This window comes from Chanodichthys erythropterus, chromosome 1 (assembly GCF_024489055.1).
Source record: "Chanodichthys erythropterus isolate Z2021 chromosome 1, ASM2448905v1, whole genome shotgun sequence".
NCBI lineage: Eukaryota > Metazoa > Chordata > Actinopteri > Cypriniformes > Xenocyprididae > Chanodichthys > Chanodichthys erythropterus.
The window spans coordinates 20,943,098-20,962,524 of NC_090221.1; the positions used below are offsets into that span (position 1 = coordinate 20,943,098).

The 19,427-nt window shown below is 35.8% G+C and overlaps 1 protein-coding gene across 2 annotated transcripts in view; it reads right to left on the minus strand.

The window, feature by feature from the left end:
- The window catches only part of LOC137023013 (diacylglycerol kinase theta), a 43,683-nt gene extending 32,763 nt beyond the window's left edge, over nucleotides 1-10,920 (minus strand). The window contains exons 1-2 of one of the 2 annotated variants that reach the window (XM_067389521.1): nucleotides 10,221-10,920; nucleotides 5,661-5,740 (exon numbers count right to left, since the gene is read on the minus strand). In XM_067389521.1, coding sequence (XP_067245622.1) covers nucleotides 5,661-5,740; nucleotides 10,221-10,428 — 288 coding nt within the window. In that variant the 5' untranslated portion in view covers nucleotides 10,429-10,920. Of the gene's footprint in view, nucleotides 1-5,660; nucleotides 5,741-5,979; nucleotides 6,730-10,220 lie in introns of those variants that run through there. The other variant, XM_067389527.1, reaches the window with a different exon arrangement.
- Between the last annotated feature and the right edge of the window lie 8,507 nt (nucleotides 10,921-19,427).

A 19,427-nucleotide genomic window follows, 5' to 3' on the forward strand; every position in this document is an offset into this window, starting at 1 on the left:
AGAGACTGGCTCACTCCTACACCACCCACCCACCTACGCACACATACACACACACACACACACACACACACACACACACACACACACACACACACACACACACACACACACACACACACACACACAGTTGAGAAAAGTCTTCAGCCAGTACAGAAAAAGTCACATCCACTTCCTTTTCAAACTGAATGCATCACTCTTAAAGCCTAAGAAACTAGAAAAAGAGAATTAAAACACTACATTCACTTTCTTGTTTTGTCTCTTCATTCATTATGCATAAAGGCAAACTTCCAGTAGTTTCTCTGAGGACCCAACTTTAATTCAGAGTGGTTTCTGTTCCACCTCATTATCTTTTGGTCTAAATTAAGTTTTGCTGTGGCATGTTGCTTGACTCGGCCTCCTGTCATGCCCTGCGGCTACTCTGATGCAGCTGGCCGGTCAATGTCACATTTTTGCCATTTGGCTAAAGCATGGCAGATTTTGCTCACTGTGAACACAGCCCTGCGGTGGCATGTGGTATCAGCACACTGAGAGGATGCAGCAAACATCTCATGTGGTTACTTTTTCTCAAGCTGGTAACCAGCAAGATCTGTTATTTTTTTACATGCTGTTGTACATTTGTACATCCGGTTTTAAAAATATATATATATACTGCAGCGTTTTTTCTTGAAGTCGCAGCAACTGTTCAATGGAGAGTGTACAGACATTAAAATGAATAGAGCCTGATAAATCCCAATTGTTATATTCCAATCCTGCTTAATTATTTAAATGACAAATAAATGAATGCATGGGCAATGAAATATTGATTTGCTTACTTTAAGTAAGTAAAAAATTGTCTATTATAATGTCAAAAACAACTGGCCTAGGCAAGACCAACAGTTGTTGTGGTAACACTTTATTTTACAGTGCCGTAGTTATACGTTACTACATGTACTTACTATAATAACAGTAAATTATGCATAATTACAAGTAACTAACCCTAAACCAAACCCTAACTGTAACTGTAACTGTTAATAGTACTCAGTACTTATTTGAGTAATTACAATGTAACTACGGCACTGTAAAATAAAGTGTAACCATTGTTATTGTTAACTAACACAAAAATTCATAAAAACGTTTTGGTAATTGAAATAAAGCTTAAATAAAATAAAATAAAAACATTAGTAATAAAAAGTAAACTTTTTTAAATGTTGCCTTGGCAACTAACTGAAATAAATAAGTTTAAGTACTAAAATGAAAAAAAAAATAAAACTTATTAAATCTATATAGAAATATAAAAAACTAATAAAAATGTCAAAAACACAACACAATTACTAAAACTAAAATTAAACTAAAATAAAAATAAAAGATATATTTATATATATATATTTTTTTTAATTTATAAATTGGATATATTTAATTTATGGACACCTTAGTAGGGCTGGGCGATATATCGAATGCTTTTGTCACGTGCATTTCGTCAGTAGAGCCGGTTCCCTGATTACCGCTAAATCGCCATCACCTGCTTTCAAATGGAGCGGCATTTAATAGACAGAGCCATAGTTCACCGACAAACCACGCAATATCGCGTTCATTAACGAAGGCGATACATCTGCGATATGAACGTGAACGTGGCTTATCAGTGAACTACGGCTCTGTCTATTAAATGCCGCTCCATTTGAAAGCAGGTGATGGGATTTAGCGGTAATCAGGGAACCGGCTTTACTGAAGAAATGCGCGTGACAAAAGCATTCGATATATCGCCCAGCCCTACACCTTAGCTACTTTAAGACATTTATCTGCATTGTATATTAAGACTGTGGACTGGAATGATACAAAATACAATAAAGTAGCAGTAAGTTGCCATGGACAATGGTGTAATTAACAGAAATTAACAGTTGTACATAATTATAAAAATATTTTAATCCCAATCGCAATCAAGTATTCCAGACCGAAGTGTAATAAACCAAATTAGCATGCTAACACAATATGTTCATATCAGCAAGGCCACTTCTGAAATTCACAGGGATCAGGACCTGCATTATATCAGTAAAATGAGTTTATCAACTATAGATTGGGTTTAGAATCAGTAGTGAGTACACTGGGGGGAAAAAACTTCCGGTCTAGGCTGATAGCAGCTCATTTATATTGCTAGATGAGCTGCTATCAAAGGCACAAAGGCTGGCTGACAGTTGGCCTTCATGAAAGACCACAACGCGACAGGAAGTCATCAGTAATTCATTATGAAGGCTGGACAAAGGACTACACTGGGTGCTTCTCAAACGGAAAGCTGCATCCTACTGACGCTGTGTACTTCCTAGTCCAGTCCTTCGGAGGCTTGTAGTCTAGAGTCCTCCTCAGCATCAAAAGTGAATGTGATGGTCTAGAAAGAGGCTACGCATGGCTACGTAATACATGTTTCTGCCCCACATTCACCACACAAAAATACAATTTCAACTTATTTTGGAAAAATACAAACCTTTATATTAACTGGCTTTCTATCAACGCAATACAATGAATGACCACAGTTTGCAGTCTACCTGTGGCTTACATTATTGTCAGTTTAGTGTTAAGTGGTTAAAGGGTTAGTTCACCCAAAAATGAAAATAACGACGTGACGTAAGGAAGCCTCGTTTACTAAAATCATGTGACTTTGGCGCGCTGAACCACTGATTTGAAATAAAAGATTCGTAAAGCTTTGAAGCTTCATAAAGCAGTGTTTTGAAATCGGCCATCACTAGATATTGTTGAATAAAGTCGTTATTTTGTTTTTTTGGCGCACAAAAAGTATTCTCGTACCTTCACGACATTAATGTTGAACCACTGTAGTCACATGAACTGTTTTAAATATATCTACCTTTCTGGGCATTTGAAAGTGTAAGTTAACTTGCGGTTAATGCAGGCCTCACTGAGCCATTGGATTTTATCAAAAATATCTTAATTTGTGTTCTGAAGACGAATGAAGGTCTTACGGGTGTGGAACGACATGAGGGTGAGTAATTAATGACAGAATTTTCATTTTTGGGTGAACTAACCCTTTAATTTACAGCAAAACAAAAGATAACATCTATGCTTTCATGTCCGGAAACATTATTTTTGTCTTACATTGCATAATAAATTCAGACAAGCTTGACTTTATTTTCTTGAATTGGAATATGTGCAAAGGATTATGGGTGATTTAAGGCTACGAAGCATACATCTGATGCCTTCCAAGGATCCTTCATTTTAAGATGGCCTCAAGTAACGTTTGATGACGTGGCAGCCGAGATTTGCAGCCTTTCGTTTGAGAAGCACCCAACAACTCATGTGTCTCTGAGCAAAATAGCTCCAGTCAGTATGTGAGGACTTAATTATTTAATGTAGATTCAGGGAGTAATGTACTTTGTGTTTGTAATGCAAAGCCACGGATAAGACAGGTAAGAATCAACTGCTAATTATGATCTTTGTTGCATGATCATACCCTACAAAACAGTTTGATCATTCTTCATTAACAGCATAATTGTTTGAGACTTCATGTCCTGCATTATAGCGCTTCCATCCAGCATCGTGATGCCTCAATAATGTTGTTGATCATGTCTTGAGTTATATTTCATGGAAAAAATCTTTAAATATATATATACACACACACACACATACACACAGGTGCTGGTCATATAATTAGAATATCGTGAAAAAGTTCATTTTTTTATTGTAAATTATTTTTAAAAATGAAACTGTTTGAGTTGATTGAAATTGTTGATTAGAGCGTACAGCTAATGAAAGTCCAAAATCCAGTATCTCAAAATATTAGAATATTTACATTTGAGTTTCATTAAACGACCATCCCTACAGTTTATATTCCGGGTATCTCTTGTTCTTTGAAACCACACTAATGGGGAAGACTGCTGACTTGGCAATGGTTCAGGAGACAATCATTGACACCCTCCACAAAGAGAGTAAGTCACAGATGGTTATTACTGAATGTGGTGGCTGTGTACAGAGTGATGTATCAAAGCATATTAAATCTAAAGTTGACTGGAAGAAATTGGGTAGGCAAAGGTGCACAAGCAACAGGGATGACCACAAGCTTGAGAATACTGTCAAGTAAAGCCGATTCAAACACTTGGGAGAGCTTCACAATGAGTCAAATGAAGCCGGAGTCAGCACATCAAGAGTCACCACACTCAGACATCTTCAGGAAAAGGACCACCAAGCCACTTCTGAAACAGAAACAACGTCAGAAGCATCTTACCTGGGCTAAGGAGAAAAAGAACTGGACAGTGAACAGTGGTCGAAAGTCCTCTTTTCAGATAAAAGTAAATTTTGCATTTCATGTTGAAATCATGGTCCCAGAATCTGAAGGAAGACTGGAGAGGCACAGAATCCAAGCTGCTTGAAGTCTAGTGGGAAGTTTCTGAAGTCAGTAATGATTTGGGGGGGCGTGACATCTGCTGGTATTGGTCCATTGTGTTTTATCAAGTGCAAAGTCAACGCAGCCATCTTCCAGGAGATTTTGGAGCACTTTATGCTTCCATCTGCTGACAAGCTTTATGGAGATGCTGATTTCCTTTTCCAGCAGGACTTTAGCACCTGCCCACAGTGCAAAAAACACTTCCAAGTGGTTTGCTGACCATAATATTACTGTGTTTTATTGGCCAGCCAACATGCCTGAATCTATAGGATATTTTCAAGAGAAAGATGAGAAACAGTCGATCCAATAATATACAGATGATCTGAAGGCTCAATAGTGCCTCAGCAGTGCCACTGGCTGATCACTTCCATGCCACACTTCACTGATGCTGTAATTTGTGCTAGGAGCAAGTCATTTGCTGTGATATGAGCTGCCGACCAAGTATTGAGTATACAAATGAACATACTTTAAAGAACTTGAACTTTTCTGTTTTGAAAATACATTTTTTGATTGATTTTAGGAAATATTCTAATATTTTGAGATACTGGATTTTGGACTTTCATGAGCTGTACGCTCTAATCATCAAAATAAAAAAAAAAATAAAAAAAAAATTAAAAAAGAAAACTTTTGAAATGTTTTACTTTACATGTAGGGAATCTAGAATAATAACTTACAATAAAAAATGAACTTTTTCACGATATTCTAATCATATGACCAGCACCTGTATGTTGTATATATATATATATATATATATATATATATATATATATATATATATAAAATTTTGCACAAAGAAAATGAAGCCTAGCATTAATATTTTTTTTTCATCAATATGTATGACTTTTTAGGAAAAATTCTACTTAATAAGAATTTATTTTGAATAGCGATTCTTATTAGATTCTCATTATTGTAATGGAGTATTTTTTAAGGATGAAAAAAAAAAAATATATATATATATATATATATATATATATATATATATATATATAATATATAATATATATTTTTGCATTACAGTAAGGATTTTTAGCAAAATAATAATTTTGGGAGAAAATGTGCTTAATTGTCAAGAAAAAAAATGTCACAATGCAAAAAAAAAAAAAAATGATGTGAAAAATGTGAAAAGATGTGAAAATAATCTGCAAGAATTTTTTTCTTTTTTTTTTTTTTCTTTTTAATTTTTGGGATAAAATATGACCAATACATGTTCCTTACAGATTTAATGAGATTTATCCACATAGTTACTGATTTTTGTCCATCCTGTCAGATGTCATGTGTGGCACATGTCACTCACCTGAACTTGTGTGGGAGCCATACAAGAACACACGGTCCTGACGTGCTTCAAACACTTCTCATGTGACATGAAGTTACACACTGCAGAGAAAAAGAGAAAGACTTAGGCACAAGCCACAGAACTATGGTGCCAAAATATATGCAAATACAGCAACTTTAGCAAAAAAAAACAAAAAAAAAAAACTTGCCACTCTTTTTCAGCAGTGAATTCACAGCCATATCATAATTTTCACAATTTAGAGCTGATGGAACTTTGTAAACAAACAAATCTTTTATAGCACCAAAAGGATTTCCAAAATAGCATTTCTAAACTGGTTTACCCATCATACTCATTCTGCCATGTTGAGTCAGCAATCGACCAGTTGAACTGCTCACAAAAACAAAGTAATGCTTATACTCAAGGTCAACCTATGACTGGACAAAATTTCACACACATTTCCAAACATCAAGCAGTGGCAATTTATAGCTCAATAGAACAATTTGCACCGAAGACAACAGCACCAATCGGCTGTCTCTGTGGTCGGTGACTGAATCGCCGTGTACCCAATTTATGCTGCTGTCAGAGCCCCCTTTGGCCCTCAGTACAGACTGAACCTCACTTAATGCATTTGTTGGTTTTTCATGCTTACCAGAGACAGGAAGTGATCTTGCTGGCCAGGCTGAGCTCCTCTCACTATCACAACCACAAGAGCAAGGAAAACATTCTAAAGTTTAACGAACCACAGATGCATTCTCATGTGCACTGTAAAGCCCACCACGCTTGTGAAACAGATAGAAATTACATGCACACGCTGCTAAGGACAAGCACAAAGACTATCCTGTTTACACATTCTTAATCAACGCAAACATATGTCATATGAGCCCATGAATCTGTTTTAGCAGGCTGCATTTTTGCCTAGTCTAACATGCAAAACACTAGTGACAGACCATTTAGCCAGAGTTTCCAATGTAATATATCTTTTTTTTTCAAAATTTCAGTGACCAAAATTTCACTATCACTTTTGCAACTGTTCCCTTAAATACCTATTTCTACCCAATTTAACCCATATAAATTAGTTTAGTTGGTATAAATTATGTATTTAAGTTGAAACAGTGATGTTAAAAACTTTTGACTTGAATGGAACCAGTTAATTTAGATGTTTTTTTTTTGTTGTTTTTTTTAACAGTAGACCAAATATCTTGGCTGAAACAGAGATAATAGATACTTTGATATAAACAAAGAAACATGACCATGAAATTCAGTTTTAATCATATTTAAAAAGTGTTGTAATATAAATGGTTGTGCAAGCACAACTGAAATACTTATTAAAAAGATAGATCACTTGTATACTTGATAATTAATAAGAATATATAGTTCTTGAACAGAATGCACACTTATTATGCAATTATTTGTCTCATGCAGTATACAAAAAATATTTAGAGAGTTCTTTTAAGGTCATCTTGATATTTAGAGTTAGATTGATATAATATTGACTTTAAAAAAGACCGCTACATATACAAATAAAAAAAAGTTTTTCTTTTACAGTTAGAGAAAAATTGATAGAGCCTATTGTACAACCACACCAATTGAAAGAACTTAAGGCAGAATAGGCTATTTCGAAGGCTAGCAAAAGCAAGCTAGCCTTGAAATCACCCTTCAGAGTGTCTCCAAAGCCATGCATAAGCTTGTTGTTTTTGTTCAAGAGGAACGGTAAAGGGTGGCTTCTGTTTATTTGCGGCACTCTATAACTGACGTCTGTCTACAACTCTGCATAGCCTTATGGAACGTGCTGATGACGTGAGATGTCTACACGAGCAGGGTGCACAGAGGTATGAAAATACATATACTGACAGGCAGGAAGGACATCCTATCACTGCATTCAGACCAAAGGCAATGATTGGACGAACATGTTTTGGTCCTGAGACTTCCACAGACGATATACACTCCTGGGCAAAAAATGGGCCAAGCCCAACATTGTTAAACATTAAACTTTTCATTGTCTTGAATTAATGGTCAGGAAATTAGACACAATTTAAATAAGTGCACTACTTAATATGCCTTTGCTGTCTTAGAAAAACAATGAGGTTTGAATGTAAGTTTTTGGCATAATATGGGAAGTTTGGAGTGTGGGAGTGATGAATCACAATGAAACAGGTGATGCTCCAGAGGTGTCTTCAATCTGGTGAGAAACATACAGATAAATGCATCTCTACCACACAGTGAAGCATGGGCGAAGAGGTGTCATTGTGTCTGAAGCCTTTTTAGCTGCTGGTATTGGTAAGCTACTTCTCTGTGAGAAGTCATTTAATGCTTTGGAGAACAGGAGAATATTGCAGGTTGGCTTGCTTCCCACAAATTAAAAGTATGTAAATGAGGAATGATCAGATGTTATTTTTCAACAAGACAATGCTCCTGCACAAATTGCAAAGACAACCAAGAAGTGGCTTGAGAACAAGTCCATCAAGCTTGAGTTTTGGCCTGGTCAGAGTGAACATTTGTGAATTTATTTTTTATTAAAATAAATGTTAATTTGGCAATTTGAAGTACATTTTATTTATCCTGTTTATGTATATCTGCACTATATCATTCAACCTCTACAAAATGGGAAACGGAAACAGTAATGAATACAATTGAATAATGACATGAATTCATTAGGTATGTTACTAGTCCTTTCACCAGTGCAATAAACACACACAATGAGCATTAGAACATAGAACATGCATGTGTGTTTATGTTCTACTCTTGGTCCGTCTGGCTACAGCATCCAGCCTGCCGCTTTGCTTCATTGGACTACGTGTTGCCATGCCAACCTGGAAGAGTCAATCACGACTTCACTGCAGCACATTACGTAACAGAAACGTCTCATTACTGGCTAACTCTGCCTGGTAACATCCATATTGTCAATCAACATCTGCTTTTCTGCCATGCCAATCTCATATGGAAACATAAATCTAGTCAGTTTGTCTCTAAAGTAATGCTGCTCATTGCTACGATCCTTCATAGAAGAACTATGGTGAAACCTTGGATGATAGCATAACACTCTAGATTAATCTCTCCCTAAGAAACAGCAACAGGTTTTAAAAGGGCAAGACCGGCTTTCCTATTTTTCATTCACTCTTTGTGTATGAGGAGAAAAACAAACAAAAAAACAAACAAAAACATGTTATCCATATAGAAATCAGATGGAAGGGGATTTGGCTCCATCAAGGATTCATTTTGAAGTCATTTGCAGACCATAAAAGTTTAAAACTTGCAGATCAGCAGCATTGTGATGACTCCTCATAAAGAGTCAAAAGAAATGAGCTCAGGCATAGATTACGCTCTGGCTGGTCTTTATAGAAGATATTCTATCACAGATTCTGCAAGGCCAAGTATTGCTAAACCAGTACTGAATACAAAAGGAGAAAAAAAACAGTTGCTTTTTCTATGCATTGGAATAAAAACTCTCAAGCATCATAAAGGACACAAAAGCATAAAAGTGGTCCATATGACTACTATATGGCACTATATTCCAAGTCTTGTGTTGTAAATTTAAGCTGCTATTCACTGAAAATATTGATATCCACCCTAACGTTCCTTCATGAGAGTTTATGAGAGAAGAAGTGAATGATTCATTCAGTAACTGACCTGATCAAGTTCAACTAACTGATTCAATTATTTGTTTGCAGTCGCTGACAATTCACTAGATTATCACTGAATAAGGGATGGTCTGCTCATTACACTATGAAGCTATGACTTCAGAAAACTTGGAATATACTGTCATATGGACCACTTTTATGATCCTTTTGTGGTTCTTTTTTTGTCTTAATTCATTGTAATCCCTTGCTGTTGTAGGTTTGGATCCTGCAAAATGTGATTAATGATCCATTACCATAGTACCTCAAAGAGATTAATTCAGACAGATTGCCCACAGGATGCTTTGAATTAAAGCCTAATCTAAAATGCTAAACAGCTACTTGCTTATTGTTTACCCAACTGAGCAGCTCTGTAAAGAAAAAACTGACACTTAACATCTAACTAACAGAAGTGAGAATAGTACAGATCTTCTCTCACTGGCCTCCATCAATTAGATGGATCTCATCAAAGTGTCCTCCTGCACAGATTCCTGTCCAACAGGAGGAGTGTGTCGGATCGATCTGCATCAATCTGTCTTCTCCAGTTAGTAGACAAACGATTCGATTATTCTGTCGAGAGGGAGGTGTAGAGGAAAGAGACTGATTTGCTTGACATCCTCCATCTATTTTCTAACATACCTTCTTCTTTCCAGAATGGCATGTGCACAGATCTGTCAATCAAAGTGGTATGGGAACATTCCATTTGGAACAAAATCACTTGCACTTTGAATGAAATAATTAAATGACCCAAAATACATTCAAAAGGCCAACTCACAAATATTGTGTTTATTTAAGATGTTTATATGAGTGCTCATCCAATGCTATGGTATATAACAAATTACCGTAGTATTGTCTAATACCATCATTGTACCATAATACTAACACAGCAGCTGTGTAAGAGACACTTTTTTGACATTGCTTTACTGAATGAAACATGCAGACCGAGTGAATCCATAAAGCATCTTACCTTCACAAACAAACCCAACAATCCCCCATATGAAGTCGCTGCAGTGATGGCAGAAGGTCGGTTTGGTCAGGGTCACTTTCCGAAAACAGTGCCCAGGAGCGTGGACACAGTACCGCGCCTTTGAACTGGGCGACTGCTGCACCTTTTTCCTCCCGGGTCCAGGGCTCGAGCTCGGGCTGTCGTGCTTCACCCGACCGCTGTCTGCCATTTCTGTCAGTTCCAATGAAAATCCAGCGCAAAACACCAAGAGAAAAGGCTCCAGGAGATTGGTTGTTGTGGAAGTCACATATGTGATTTACCAGTTATGTTAAACCCAATCGAGTCATCACTGAATAAAGTGAATGTTCCTTCTCTCCCGCTACTGTGTATCAGCAAGAGTCGGAAACGCGCTACAATGAATCAATGTAACAGAATGTCTGAACGTTCCAATCAAAGTGCGTGTTAGTTACTATGAGAGCTTCACTATCTGACCGTACCAGACATCACACTCAATAAATATGCCAGTCTGCCTTTACCGACGACAACCAGCAGTCTGCAAATGCTGGAGGGAAAAATAAAGCCACCGCGTCCACATATATGATGCTCTGAGGTTTAATCGTCATAAAACGACTGCTGCTTATCATATACGATGATTTTCACTTTCTCAGCAGTCAGCAGAGGATATTTTCACCAACACAAGCGCCTGTAACTTCCGCCTGTAGTAGAGCTCCGGCCAGAGAGAGAAACACATACACATGAGCTTCACACCAGCAGCCCTCAGCTATGGCAAGCCGTTTTAATATGTATTCCTTTGACATAACTTGTATCTATCTGTAATTTTACTCATTTAATCCAGTAATGATTAGTATCTTTTAAAATTGCACTATATTTATTAGATACTAGTATTTTCCCAACAGTTACTAATATCTAATCAAATATTCACTACAAATGTTCCTTTACACAGGCAAAAAACACTTAGGCTGCGTCCGAAAACCTAGGTAGCTGTCTTGCTGCCTCTCTATCTTATAAGAGAATGACTTGTACGGCAGCATTTGTGCACGAAGGTACCTCACGAAATTGATTTCGTACAGACTTCTGAGGCAGTGTAACAGTTTAATGATCTACAGAAATATAGCACGAGCTTTGGTGAGAACTAAACAAATATTTAATTTCTACAGTAGTAATTTCTCGATAGAAATGATATCAAAATTGAAATATGTTGATAAAAATCTTACATTTATACACAAACTGAGCAGCAAACGCAACTTTCGGATACCATCTTTATTTTTCTAGCTCAACTGTCACAGAATGGAAAGCACAGGATTGTGGGATATCAAAGGCAGCTAAGGATACATCTATGCTTCCTTCAAAAATCGATCAGATGAAGTTATCTCATGAGACAGGAAGTGAAGCTAAAATTGGATTCGGACGTGCCTTGATGCCTTACTACCTTGAAATGTGTCCTCAGAAGGCAGCATTTTCCAGTTTTCGGACGCAGCCTTAGTTTTGAGCTGCTCACTGCAGAGCCATGGGTGGAGCGTGAAGTCCAGCTCCCCCTCTTGGGATGTAATTTGGGCACAATAGGTGGAGCTAGAAGGTCCAACTACACCCTAGGCGTTTCTCAATGTCAAGGATACTTCCTTGGCAGGACTGGTCCTTCCAAGTCACTTCCTTCAGAGGCTAGGCGAGGCTCCTCTTTAGCATTCGGAGAACACATAAATGGAACAGACTAGCAAGTGCACATCATTGCGTCATTACCCCCCGGTAAACAGCTGCTTGTTTTCTACACAGAGACGTATGAACGCCTCCGTTTGTTCCTTGGTCCCTGTTAAAAAATATGAGAAAGCTATGAATAATGCGTGAATGGTATAATGGTATAATATTAACGTTAAATTAGGACAACTTAACGTAAACTTTGGACAACTTAACTAGTTATTTATAAAAGAAATGCCAGTGACGGCAACCAAGCTAACAATTGTTAAATGACGGTCCGGTTCAGTTAGCCATCAATAACGTAATTTGTATAATTTATAATATCAATACGATAGTAATTTGTACTGGCATTTAGACGTTAAACTTTATTTATCTGACATATTTACTACAGTTATAACAAATGTTTGGTAACATAAATATACTTACATTTGAAAGCATATTGCCCGCTAACGTCCAACATTTTTTTAAACATTTTTGAACAAGATTGCAAAGCTGCGCGCATAGGATTGTGGGTGATTTGAGAGCGCGAAGAGCGCGAAGGCAACACATATGCATCCTTTCCTGTATATGGGATATTTTTTGAACAAAGGACTCAGTCCTTGTTTGAAATTCCGAGGATCCTCGGCATTGGAACAGTCCTTTGACGGATGTCGATGACGTAGCATCCTCGAAATTCTGGCTTCCGAGGATCCTTCCTTGACATTGAGAAACGCCTCCTGACCCAGTTCATAACTCTATCCATCCACCCATTAGATCCACAGAGGTGGAGCTGGACTAGGTCAAGCTTAAAGGGACAGTTCACCCAAAAATGAAAATTTGATGTTTATCTGCTTACCCCTAGCGCATCCAAGATATAGGTGACTTTGTTTCTTCAGTAGAACACAAATGATGATTTTTAACTCCAACCGTTGCCGTCTGTCAGTCAAATAATGCTAGTGGATGGGAACTTCTACTATAAGAGTAAATAAAACTTGCATAGACAAATCCAAATTAAACCCTGCGGCTCGTGACGACACATTGATGTTCTAAGACACGAAACGATCGGTTTGTGCGATGGGGGTAAGCAGATAAACATCAAATTTTCATTTTTGGGTGAACTATCTCTTTAACCCATGATGTCCTGAGAGGTTTGGACAGTGAGCACCACTTGTAAAGTTTTACTAGACTGTATTCCCAACACTCTCTGATGGTGATTCATAACTACATTTTGGCGAACCAGTCCATAAAAATCTGTACAATCTCATTTGTATGCTTTTGTGCGATCTGTTTACACCCCACTAACAGTTAGATTTAGAGGTTGACCTTCAAGCATATACATTTTTTTCTTCTAAAAATCACGTTTCCATACGAATCACATCATATGAATCATTACCTCATAAAATACTAATGTTTTCTCATGAAATCTAATTGGATCATTCTTTTCTTACTTGAAACAAATTGCAAATGTTTGCCATTGAATTTTAAGATATCAGCAATTCCCTTCCTACTAGTATGTATTCTAGTTGTTGAAATGCATAAAGTACCTGTGAGAAGAGAATAATTATATATCTAATATCTGCATCACATATCCCTATAGAATTCAATAGGGCTGGGACAATACATCAGTTCTCGATTGATACAATGAATCTGGATCGATCCTGATATTTTCTGTCTCTAATCGATTCTTAGCTCAGTTTTAACAGCAGATGGCGCTCTAAGCTAGTTTTTAACCACACACTCTCAAACAGCCATGAAGAAGACTGCTGGACAGTCATCTAGTGGTTAAATATAGGCTACTTGCACCTCGGCTCAGAATTCTTTTATGATGCGAGATCTGTAATTCGCTTCAGCCTTTTCGAACTTTATGAATAATTGTTTTAGGTTAAAGTGGGTTTAAGTGTGTAAAGGAACTGGAAGCAGGCAGTGTACAAGTGTTTCTAAAGCATGTATACGAGTAGCTGTTTAAAAACTAAGCTTAGGATCGATTCGAGAGAGAATCGCGATATAATATAATATCCGAATTGCTACAGATTCTTTGTATCGCAAATCGAGATTTGATGTATTGTCCCAGCCCTAGACTTCAATAGAAACTATTGCAAATTGTTCCCTGTGAAACTATTTGGATAGTAACTAATAGCAAAGGAATAAGCAAAGGAATACGCACTAGTATCTAAAAAATGTATTAAGGTCACTAGTGAATTATTATGGAAGCTTGTTTTCGCCACTGAATAAATTTTTTTTTTTTTTAAATAATTGCGACTTTTCTCACAATTGTGAGTTTACAATGTCAGAACTGCGAGATATAAACTCTCAATTTTAAGATATAAAGTCAGAACTGCGAGATATAAACTCGTAATTGTGTCTTTTTTCCTTGCAATTGCGAGTTTATGTTCCACAATTCTACTTTTTTTTCTGAGAATTGTGAGATATAAACTCCCAGTTACGAGTTATAAAGTCCAATTCTGAGGAAAATGTCAGCTTACTCTGTCAATTCTGACATTCTCTTTCAATTGTGAGTTCATATCTCACAATCCAAACTTTATAACTCGCAATTTCGAGTTTATATCTCACAATTCTCAGAAAAGAATTCTGAGAATTTCCATGCAATTCTGACTTTATAACTCAAAATTGCAAGTTTATATCACACAATTCTGACTTTAAGACTCGCAGTTGTGAGTTTTTATCTCACAACTCTGATATTATAACTCACAATTGCAAGTTTATACCATGCAATTCTGAGGGAAAAAGGCAAAAACTGTGAGAAAGAATTACCTTTTAATATTTTATTCAGATTCCACAGATTACTTAGTAGTAATTAAAAATAAGACCTATAGTATACCATAATATACTTGCTAGTTATAAGGCTTAATGTTAAAACAGCTTGCCATACACACAAGAGCTCCAAGCAGGATCCACAGGCTGTTTTTAGAATGCGGAATTCCGTTGTGACGTCGACACTCGAAGCACATTATGATGTTCTGCAGATGCAAGAGTTCCACGCCCTCCTGGCTGCTCACTTACAGTCATAAGTGTTTTTTTTATGTCATGGAGTAGAATAACAAAAAAAAGGTATTAATCTTTTTTCTTTTTTTTTTACTTGTGAGGACATCCCCAAAAAGAGTTTTTGTCCAAATGAGCTCAGTTCTGTTGGTAATTTGGTACTCGAAGTGTAGCTAAAATCACCTTCAGCCAGATACGATCAACTACAAATAGATTGGGTGGTCACAGCTCATTGTATGCTTCTTCCTGTTATCATACAAATTTCTCTTATGTGTCACTCCATTGCTTAACACACTGATGACACGCCTTTAACATACCTGGAATAATACGCAATACAGGCCCAAGGATGTTAAATTCTCAGGGCCCCAGAATAAATGTTAATGGGTGGCACAATGAGGAAGCAATCCTGTAGTGCAGTGATTTGTAACATGGGATACAGGTTTGGCTGTGTAAACTGTAAAACAGACAAATAATAAAAGTTTAAAGTAACATTGAGTTATCTCTGGATTTTTTTCAGTTCCTTTTTATAGAAAAAAAAAAAAAATTGTTTAGTAGAATATATGTTAATTTGCAAGTTGTTTTTTCACTCAGTTTCAGATGCTAATATGGACAAAACATATGGAATCCCAAGTCTGCCAAAATTAATAATTAAATAAATATACAAAGGAATGTAAAAAGGCAAAAATAAATATATATATATATATATATATATATATATATATATATATATATATATATATATATATATATATATATATATATATATAGAAAAGCAAAAGTAAATAATTATTTATAATACATGTATTTCCTTATTTGTGTATATATTTATTTTTTCCTTATATTTATTCCTTTCTACATTTCTTTATTTTTGCATTTATGTATTTTTACATTTCTTTATCCGTAGGGTAATGAGGAGGGCGTGGTTTACCTCAGACATAGCAATCGAGCTCAGAGTAGGCGAGAGCGAAGCGTTGAGGCCACAGTGACACCTTGTGGTGTTCCCGAAATACAAGAAGTGAACCATACTGATGTTGATACTGGGATGAATGATTTGGATAGGTAGTAGACCTATGGCCAAAATCTTATATCACGGGTTAAGGAATATCACCCTAACTGTACTGTGTGACATGGATAGGCTACTCTTTATTTCGGACATGGCCTTAGAACATCGTCTGGTCTAGATTTGTAAAATGTCCTGCGCTGGCAAACATGAACAGCAACATCTTCAGCAGATCTGATAACAGGAACTCTGAAATGGAAGAACTTGTTATTTCCCATTATTAATCATTTGAATGAATGGGCTTGCGTTTGATTGAGATTCGAACACAGAAAGGAACCAGCGCACATCTAGGCTTCCGTGAAGTCGATTGATCAATGCATTTGAAACAACACCACAAATTCACTTCACATTCATATTTCCTACTTTTACATGCACAACATGTGACAAACACTTAAAATACAACGCATATTTCAAAGATCCAAAATAGAACGAGGCATCGTTTACAGTATAACATTTTGTTGCATCGCGTCTCCCTTCGTGGGGATATTCTAAAACGCTTAAAGGTGCCCTAGAACCCTTTTCCACAAGATGTAATATAAGTCTAAGGTGTCCCTTGAATGTGTCTGTGAAGTTTCAGCTCAAAATACCCCATAGATTTTTTATTATTCAATTTTTGAACTGCCTATTTTGGGGCATAATTAAATATGCACCGATTCAGTGCGTGTCCCCTTTAAATGCTCACGCTCCCCGCCCCCAAGCTCGCAACTCTATAATACATTGCATAAACAAAGTTCACACAGCTAATATAACCCTCAAAATGGATCTTTACAAAGTGTTCGTCATGCAGCATATCAGATCTTATAAGTATAGTATTTATTTGGATGTTTACATTTGCTTCTGAATGAGTTTCATCATGCTCAGTGGCTAACAGTCTTAAAAAGAAAGTTGTGTTTATAAATTATACAGACTGCAAGTGTTTAATAATGAAAATAATGACGGCTCTTGTCTCCGTGAACACAGTTAGAAACGATGGTAACTTTAACCACATTTAACAGTACATTAGCAACATGCTAATGAAACATTTAGAAAGACAATTTACAAATATCACTAAAAATATCATGATATCATAGACCATGTCATTATTATTGCTCCTTCTGCTATTTTTTGCTATTGTCCTTGCTTTCTTACCTGCATAAAGTCTGTGTGCTGCTCCAGATATTAATACTGCCTTGTCTAATGCCTTGAACATGAGCTGGCATATGCAAATATTGGGGGCTTACATATTAATGATCCCGACTGTTGCGTCACAGTCGGTGTTATGTTGAGATTCGCCTGTTCTTCAGAGGTCTTTTGCACAAATTAAATTTACATAAGGAGGAGGAAACGATTGTGTTTGAGACTCACTGTATGTCATTTCCATATACAGAACTCTAATTATTTAACTATGCCGAGGTAAATTCAATTTTCAATTCTAGGGCACCTTTAACGTGAAAAACGGTTAACATGGCTTAATGTACTTAGTGATATTAACAGACCAAACTCACTAAACATCATAATAATAAAGTATACTATGTAGCCTACAAAAAAAGTGTTTAATAACACGTTAAGCCTTTTCCTCCCATAGAAAACCGTTATAAGAAAACGCTTAACGTGGCTTAACAAGACAGTTATTTTAAAAAACGTTGAGATCATATTCAGGGCTCATCTGATTTTTTGTAAATAGTATATTTTATTAGTATGACGTTTAGTAAGTTTTTTTTTTTTTTAATTTATTTATTTTTTTTAAATCACTGTCTTAGTAGGCTACATTAAGACACGTTAAGCGTTTTGGAATGTCCCCACGGGGGGAGACGCAACAAAATTTTCTACTGTAAACGATGCCTCGTTCTATTTTGGATCTTTGAAATATGTGTAGTATTTTAAGCATTTATCACATGTTGTGCATGTAAAAGTAGGAAATGTGAAAAAAATGGAAAAGTGAATTTGTGGTGTCGTTTCAAATGCATTGCTTGCGTCGACTTCACAGTAGCCTATATATGCGATGGTTCCTTTCCGTGTTCTAACCGGTGTCCGAATCTCAATCAAACGCAAGCCCATTCATTCAATGGCCATGTCCGAAATAAAGAGTAGCTTATCCATGTCACACAGTAGCTACAGTTAGGGTGATATTCCTTAACCTGTGATATAAGATTTTGGCCATAGGCCTACTACCCATCTAAATCATTCATCCCAGTATCAACATCAGTATGGTTCACTACTTGTATTTCAGGCACACCACAAGGTGTCACTGTGGCCTCAACGCTTCGCTCTCGCCTACTCTGAGCTCGATTGCTATGTCTGAGGTAAACCACGCCCTCCTCATTACCCTACTGACAAAGAAATGTAAAAATACATAAATGCAAAAATAAAAAAATGTAGAAATGAATAAATGTGGAAATGAACAAATATGGAAATAAATACATAAATAAATGTGGAAATAAATGTATAAATAAAAAGAAGAAAAAATAAATAAATGTGGAAAAAATATACACTACCGTTCAAAAGTTTGGGGTCAGTAAGATTTTTTTATGTTTTAAAAGAAGTATCTTCTGCTCACCAAGCCTGCATTTATTTGATTAAAAATACAAACAAAAACACTAATTTATTTTGAAATATTATTCCAATTTAAAACAGCTGTTTTCTATGTCAGTATACAGTAAAGTGTAATTTATTCCTGTGATCAAAGCTGAATTTTCAGCATTATTACTTCAGTCTTCAGTGTCACATGATCCTTCAGAAATCAATCTAATATGATTTGATGCTCAAGAAACATTCATTATTATTATCAGCAGAAGATACTTGAGCAGAAAATACTTCTTTTAAAACATTAAAAAAAAAATCTTACTGACCCCAAACTTTTGAACGGTAGTATGTATATTATATATATATATATATATATTATATATATATATATATATATATACACACATGTATAAATAATTATTTATTTTTTCTTTTCTATGTACATTTATTTATATATTTTATTTATTTTTGCTTTTTTTACATTTCTTTGTATATTTATGTAAGTATTTATTTATTTTTTAATTTTGGCAGACTTGGGATTCCATAATATGATACTGTAAACACATGTAAACATTATATGCCAGAAGCTATACTTCTGGCAACTACATTGCAAAAAAAACTTGGTTGAAAAATATTCATGAAAAAATATGTCTATTAAATTCTATAAATGATAAAAGTTTCATTTTATTGTTAGGTAGCTTTATTCGTATGCTTATTGCGATTATAATTAGCTTTAGCTTAGGACTTATAAAAAAAAGGTAAAAAGACATGAGGTAGCCTGTATGAGAATTCAAAGAATTGAATGTTTAAAAAGGTAAGATTGGACACCATCTGCTGGTGGTTTAACAGAACACATCACAACAACCGGCAAATTTAAAACTGCTGTATCAGTTATGAAGTGGAAACAAATTTGTGTGCAATATGAATAGTCAGTAACTACAGATGATGTAAAATAAAACTTCAAAACAGTAGTA